The sequence below is a fragment of the Gavialis gangeticus genome, unplaced genomic scaffold (assembly GCF_001723915.1).
Source record: "Gavialis gangeticus isolate Ggan-Ray unplaced genomic scaffold, GavGan_comp1, whole genome shotgun sequence".
NCBI lineage: Eukaryota > Metazoa > Chordata > Crocodylia > Gavialidae > Gavialis > Gavialis gangeticus.
The window spans coordinates 54400701-54407543 of NW_017729025.1; the positions used below are offsets into that span (position 1 = coordinate 54400701).

General features: G+C 48.9%; 1 protein-coding gene across 5 annotated transcripts in view; it reads right to left on the bottom strand.

The window, feature by feature from the left end:
* Positions 1-6843, bottom strand: part of ESRRB (estrogen related receptor beta) — a 176894-nt gene that overhangs the window by 9442 nt on the left and 160609 nt on the right. For all 5 annotated transcript variants that reach the window (XM_019518766.1, XM_019518764.1, XM_019518767.1 and 2 more), the window contains one exon: positions 4967-5236. In XM_019518766.1, coding sequence (XP_019374311.1) covers positions 4967-5236 — 270 coding nt within the window. The remainder of the gene's footprint in view (positions 1-4966; positions 5237-6843) is intronic.

Here is a 6843-nt window from a genome sequence, read left to right on the forward strand (position 1 = left end):
CATGCAGCAGCTTGCAAGAGTCATTCACTTTAACTGTCAAATGTCTCTGTCATTCTTCACTTTCTTTCCACTCCCATTACAGATTGTCAGCTCCAATGTGTCCTAGCCCAGGGGCAGCCTGATAGTGCCTCAGCCAGGACACGGCTCAGTGAGCATGGGGAGCCCCAAGTAACATTAAGTGCTAAGTCACTACTGTAAAGAACTCGGGTAGCACTAAGAGACCAAAGTGTCTGTGTGTCCCTGCTTAGAGTAGTTTCTCTTGAGGTGCTTCTGGTGCTATCCTACAATATTCACCCTTTAGTATGCCAGTTTGTCAGTGTGGGGACTGTGGCTGTAACTTTGTCCCCATCACTGCTCGGGTCTCTGTTCCCTTCATAAGCCAGTGACCTTCTTTGTAGGTTGGAGACTGGTTCTGCAAGAAGAGTTTATTAGATGGGCAAAAAGTCACGGTCCCACAATTAAGAAAGAGGACAACTTTGGCCAAAAGCCCACCCTGGTTCAGAGGTGAAGCAAAGACAGTAATTAGAAATAAAAAAGCAATATATAACAAATGGAGACAGAGAGAAGAGATGGCAATTTATATGAAGCAGAAGTTGTGAAGTGCTGAAAATCAATAATGTAAGTGAAGGACATCAGGGAAAAATCCATAGCAGGCAGGGCGAAGGACAATAAGGAGGAGTTTCTTAAATACATTATGAACAAAAGAAAATCTAGAAGTTGTAGAAGGAAAGCCACCTACTTCTCAGGAGCAAATCCCAGGGTTGTCCAGGCAGCTCCGAAGACAGAAAGAAGTCTACACTACTGATTTTGGTAAGAATAGCAGCCTTACCAGGCCACAACATTGTGCTAAACTTAGCTCTGCAGAGAGACCAAGCTAATTAGCCCAGGCATGATGCTGTACAAACACAGTCCCATATCTCTCCCCCAAGCCAAAGCAGCATAACTATGTTGACATGGTGGCAGGCAGCAGTTTTCTGTGTCCCTTCAGCAGATGTAGCAGGATGCTGTGTGACCCCCATGGGAATGGGTGAGGGAGGAGAGACTGGCAACTAGCATGGACCCAGTTTTTCAAAGTCACAACAGAAGTCCTGTTTCTGGGAGGTTCTGGGGACACTCAACTAGTCCCTGGGAGTACATACCTATTACTATATGGAGATGGTAACATCAGTAACAAGGCACAAGTTCACTAGCTGCTTGTCTATATTTGGAAGTGATGATAGACTTATTTGTACCACATGAGGATGGTGAAGTACTTTCCAGTCCATTATCATCTGAGGCTGATGATGGACAACATCTCCTACAGATAACCATATTAATATCAGTTGTCAGCTAACTTGCCCCAAGAGTTCTAAAAGAACTGGCCAAGAGATTTTACCTACTGATGTTAATTTTTAATGAAGTTTTTAAATGCCAGGGAACTGTCTTAAGACTGGAAAAGTGTGAATATGCCAGGTTTCACAAAAAGGGGTAGATAATTGACAGGCCAGCCTGATAGCAAGCCTGGGCAAAATAATGGAAAAGCTGATTCAGGCTTTTATTAAGAATTAGATGTTGGAAATATAATTAATGTCAATCATCATGGTTTTTAGGTGCTACAGGTGTTGTCTTGCCAAACAAAGTTAATTTCATTCTTTGATGAGATTATAAAACCAGTGGATAAAGATAACTGGAACAGTGCAATAGACTTCAGCTTTTGTAAGCTGTTTGATTTAGTCCTACATGCCATTCTGATTTTAAAAAATTAGCACCAGGGGCTATCAATAGAGTGGACATGCATTGATTTAAATTGGCTAACTGACAGCTCTCAAAGCAGCTGTCAATGGAAACGTCACTGACTGGGGGTGTGCTATAGGGGTTCTGCAGAGATCAGTAGTAGACCTGACATAGGTCAACATTTTTCAATGATTGGGAAGTAAATTTTTTTAAAAAATCACTACAAATAAGATATATGGCTGAGACGCAGTGGGAGAGTGGTGACTAATGGTGAGGGCATGGCAGGGCCATGACAGAATCTGATCTGGATCACTTGGTAAGCTAGACCTATTAACATGCATTGTAATGTTGAATCCATGCAACAGCTTACAAATGAAGGAGCAGAGAATCCTGGAAGGGAGAGAGGGGCCAAAACAGATGAGCCGTTCAACAGAAATTCAGGTAAATTCCTATTAGTAAGGGCTCCTATACCTATTTTTGAGAGGGTAATTAACTAGTGGAATAAATTAGCAAGGGCAGGGAGGTGCTGTTCATCTCCTTCCGTCTTCAGGTCTTGATACCTTTTTGGCCTGACAAGTTACTGTACTTAACCTGGAGCCCTGAGGTTTCAGAACCCACTTTGCCCAGGGGGTGTGAACCTGCATTTCTCTGACTTTCTAGCACAGTGCTTTAGACACCAGGACACAGATCAAGTATTGTCCAGCTAACTCTCCAGTGCTTCTTTCAAAACTGGCTTTCTGGGCAACCAAAAAAAGGAGATATGTGGGGCCAGGAGGCAGAAAGACAAGCCAGAGAGTGTGTAGCTCCTTGCGATGGATATTAACTGGCGGAGAACAGGTCTAGGGTTCTAGCTTGAGCCCTTATTCCTAACAGGGCAGAAGCTTCTTCATTTTTTCTTGTTCATTTTATCTAATAACTATTAAATGCGAAGAGCAGTGGATCAGCTTCAAAAGGAGCTCTTAAGAATGGTCTGGACAGTACCCCGTCTGTGACATGATGGTTGGCACCCTGGGCTGGAAAGTCATAGGTACCATTTCAAATTTCATCTGGCTGACAAAGGACCTTGAATGAAGACTTCCAGTTTCTGGAACAAGTGCCCTAACCTCTTTGCTATCAAACTGAACAGGGGAGGATCTTCACCTGGCAGGGCTTTTCCCATAACTTAGGCACACACATTTCCACATCCACACTGTAAGGGGAATAGAACTGCTACATAGTACAGCTACAGAACTGCCACTCAGGTGCCCAAATGGGACAGAAGTCTGTCCCTAGTGGTCCTTTGTGGTCTTAAACTCTATGAAACTAGGCTGAGGCAGGAAGCTCTTCACCTTGCAGTCTTCATCTCCAGTTCTGACTTTTCCTGGTTGGATTGCTTTGTAAGGCGAGACCTTCTTAGCTACATGTTCAGTACCAATATAGCTCCCCAGATCCCTTTTATTTGGGACAAACTCTCACAGAAGCATCCCAGGTATTCTTCTAGCTCTAAATAGTGCTGCTATCTTTTAAATTAATATTTTAACTAATATGGAGTACTGCGTCCAGTTCTGGGCACTGCACTTTAAGAAGGATGTGGCCTGCCTTGAGAGGGTTCAGAGGAGGGCCATCTGCTTGGTTGGAGGGCAACAGGGCAGGCCCTGTGAGGAGAGGCTGAGAAACCTGAACCTGTTCAGCCTCCGCTTGCTGAGGGGGGATTTGGTGGCTGCCTACAAACTCATTAGGGGAGATCAGCAGCAAATAGGAAGGGCCCTATTCTCCCCAGCAGCACCTGGGGTGATGAGGAACAATGGCCAGAAGCTGCTGGAGAATAGGTTCAGGTTAGAGATTAGGAGGCACTGTTTCACTGTTAGGATGGCTAGGATCTGGAAACAACTTCCTAGAGAAGTGGTCCTCACTCCTACCTTGGGTAAATTCAAAAAGAGGTTGGATGAACACCTGTCTGGGGTCATGTGATCCCAGCGTGTGCTCCTGCCAGTGGTGGGGGGTCAAACTAGATGATCTGTTCAGGTCCCTTCTGACCCCAAACTACCATGAAACTATGAACTGGCACTGGTGAAAGGTGCTAGCTTGGGAGATGCTGGTTTGAACAGGGGCAGGGTGGGGCAGGCTCTCTCTTCCTCATCTTTGCCAGTGCCACATATGCCTTGTCTTGAAGACGTCTCCAGCTCCCTTTTTGCACTTAAAGAGTTCCATTTCTGAGACCCATTCAGGCATCTATTGTGGCGATGGCTTTGGTGCTGTGAGCTTGTGCCTACTGGGAAGGAGATCAAGACCCTCTCCATTTCACACTGGCCAGGGAACAGCTGCCAAATGATAATGGGTCACTCTCTACTAGAAATGGGACTGAACTTCAGCCCCCTACACCTTTTGTGAGGTTTAAAACCTGGTGGTGTCTCAGTTTGACTTTACCAGTCATCACGCCCCCAAGCCAGATTCACACTAGGCCTTAGAGTAGACTCAGAAAGCTATCAGCATTCCTCAAGCTCCAGAGGCAACCTGTCCCATTGACCTGAGACTGGCTGGAACCAGCACACTATTAGGGAAAACTGCCCTAGACCATTCTTCAGTCTCCAAAAGGCAGCTGACTCCCCCTAACCCAGGGCCTGAATGGAGGTGGGAGTCAGCATCTGAGCAGTCTCCTCTTTCCTATCTCAACTCCACCACTCCCAGACACTCCACCCTCTTTATCCCAGGCCCTGTTCTGAGGGGTAGTGGGGTATGGAACTCATTTCCAGACCCAAAAGTCAGCCGGGCCCTTACTTTTACAGGGCACTGAATTCCCTGTAGCAAACAGCAAGGGAGAACTGATGCATAACAGATCTGTTTGTGCTAGCCAACTCATCGCCTCCAGTCCCACTGCCTTGTTCCCAGAGGTGCATCTGCCCCACAGCCCCAGCACTGCTGGGACTTTATTCCAAGCTTGCTTCACTTGCACATGCCAAACCTGGAAACATGGCAAAGCCCCACTTTTTCAGGGACATGCCCACAGCTACTCTCAGATGCATCAGATACAGGGAGATCAAGGATGACTGTAGGGGTAACCCTGGAGTGACTTCACTACCACATTGCTGGATCTGGTGCATGAGAGAGCAGAAGCAGGTGGATGAGGGATAAAGCTCTCCCTGGACGTACTGGGGGTATATGTAGTGTAGATGTACCCAGACTCCCCAAAGACATCCTAGCATCATGACTTACTCAGCACTGGCAAGTGCCAAACACTTCTGGGCCTTGGTGGCCTCTCCAGCCATGACTTTACCTGAGTTGGCAAGGGCCAGGGCCTTGAGTGTGACAAACTCCTCCTTCTCCACCTTGAGTTTCTTGTACCGGCGCACCAGCTGCAGGATGGCCAGGTACAGCTCTAGCAGCCCTGTCAAGCGGGAGTGCTCCTCATCCATGATGTAATCCTCAGCGTAGACCAGCTTGTCCTCGTAGGGCAGTGAGCGATACACAATGCCCAGGATGAGGATCTCCATCCAGGCGCTCTGCAGCAGGCTCATCTGGTCCCCCAGGGAGAGATTAGAGAAACCTGGCAGGGAAATCACAAGCTGGGTTAGACTGGGAAGGGCTGTAAAGGCTCTCTGCCACCTGAGACCCAACCACTCATCCCCCTTCTCCACTGTCACAACATCCGATACTGATAGCACTTGCCACTTTTCTGCTTCCAGCCTGGGATTTGCTTTCCTCTTGCCTCTGCTCCCTGGCAGCCCAATGCTCATGCACCACCAGTAGCACATGCACCCCACTCCTTGCTCCCTGTCCTCCCACAGCACTGCCTGCTGGTGCATTTCCCCCTGCTCTTCCTGCAGTGTTATCTATACTGCAGACAATTTGCTCCCCACCTCAGCCAGCAGCATGACTACTACCCTTGCCCAGCCTGGTAAAATGATGGAGGGGAGAGAGTGGGAGCAGGGTATCATGGGGCTCCCACTGGAGCAGAAGGAGGAGTTGTGGTCTGCAGTCCAAGCTCACTGTGCTCTAAATGCCACCTCAGGGATGCTGGTTGTGGGGCAAATACATCTTCCAGCCAGAGGAGCTGACTTAAATCCAGCTGAAAACATGATTTACAGCTATGCATTCTCACCTGGTGGGCTCAACATCCCCACCCTTCAAATACACACACCCCACCCCCCCATCAGGCCATGATCTGCAGGCTGCTGCAGCCCCTAAAATACAAACAGGCATGGCAGTAAGGCCAGAGAACTACTGTAGGAGGAGAGAGCTTCTAGAAATGGAGACAGACACTCCTTTAGTACAGAAGCAGCAGTGGAAGCTGGGAAGCCCAAACCACCATTGCATCAAAAGAAGGGAACCCCAAGTAATAAGAGAACGTTAGCCTGAAGGGCACTTTCTGCTCTATTGCCTAAAACACAAGGGGGGGGGGAGGGGGAAGGAGAGGGAGAGGGCGAAGGCAGAGTGGGAGTGGGAGGGAAGGGGGAGGAGGAGAGGGTGAGGGAGAACCTCCTTGAACACTAATTTTAGGCAGCTTTTGGAGCTCTTAACCCCTGAATTGGCTGTACATTAACATTTGTTAAGTGGCTTAAAGCAGGGGTTTTTAACCTTATTTAAATAAGTGTACCTCTTCTGACTCAAAATTACAACTCCTGTACCCCCTTATTTTTTTTCTTGTTTTTAAGTGGCACACAACAGATTGAGGCCCCTGCAGTGAGGGAGGGAGTGGTGCTGGAGCAGGAGCTGCACAGTCGAGGTGGGTCGGTTGCAAGATAGAGCTGCCATTGGCTCATCTGGAGGGTGCAACAGGGAGAGTGGGGAGCAGCTCCCACTGCTGTGCACACCCTGGGAGAGCATGTGGACGGGGGACATGCCCCCATATCTGCATGCGGGGTGGGCTGGGACCAGGGCAGTGCCAGGCTCTTCCTGGCAGGGGGCTGGGCCAGGCTGCACTTGGGGCAGCCAGTGGCGGCACTAGAAGCAAGGCTATGGGAAGGGCTGTAGCCACCCCAGAATTTGCTGTAGCACCCACACAACCTCCCTCCCAGCACTGCTGCTGCCCAGCCCAAGTGCAGCGTGGCCCAACACCCACTGCTGGGAAGAGCCTAGCACAGCTCCGGCCCCCACCCACAGCAGCAGCCTGCACAAATATAGGGGCACATGCCCCCCCCCCCCCCCCCCCCC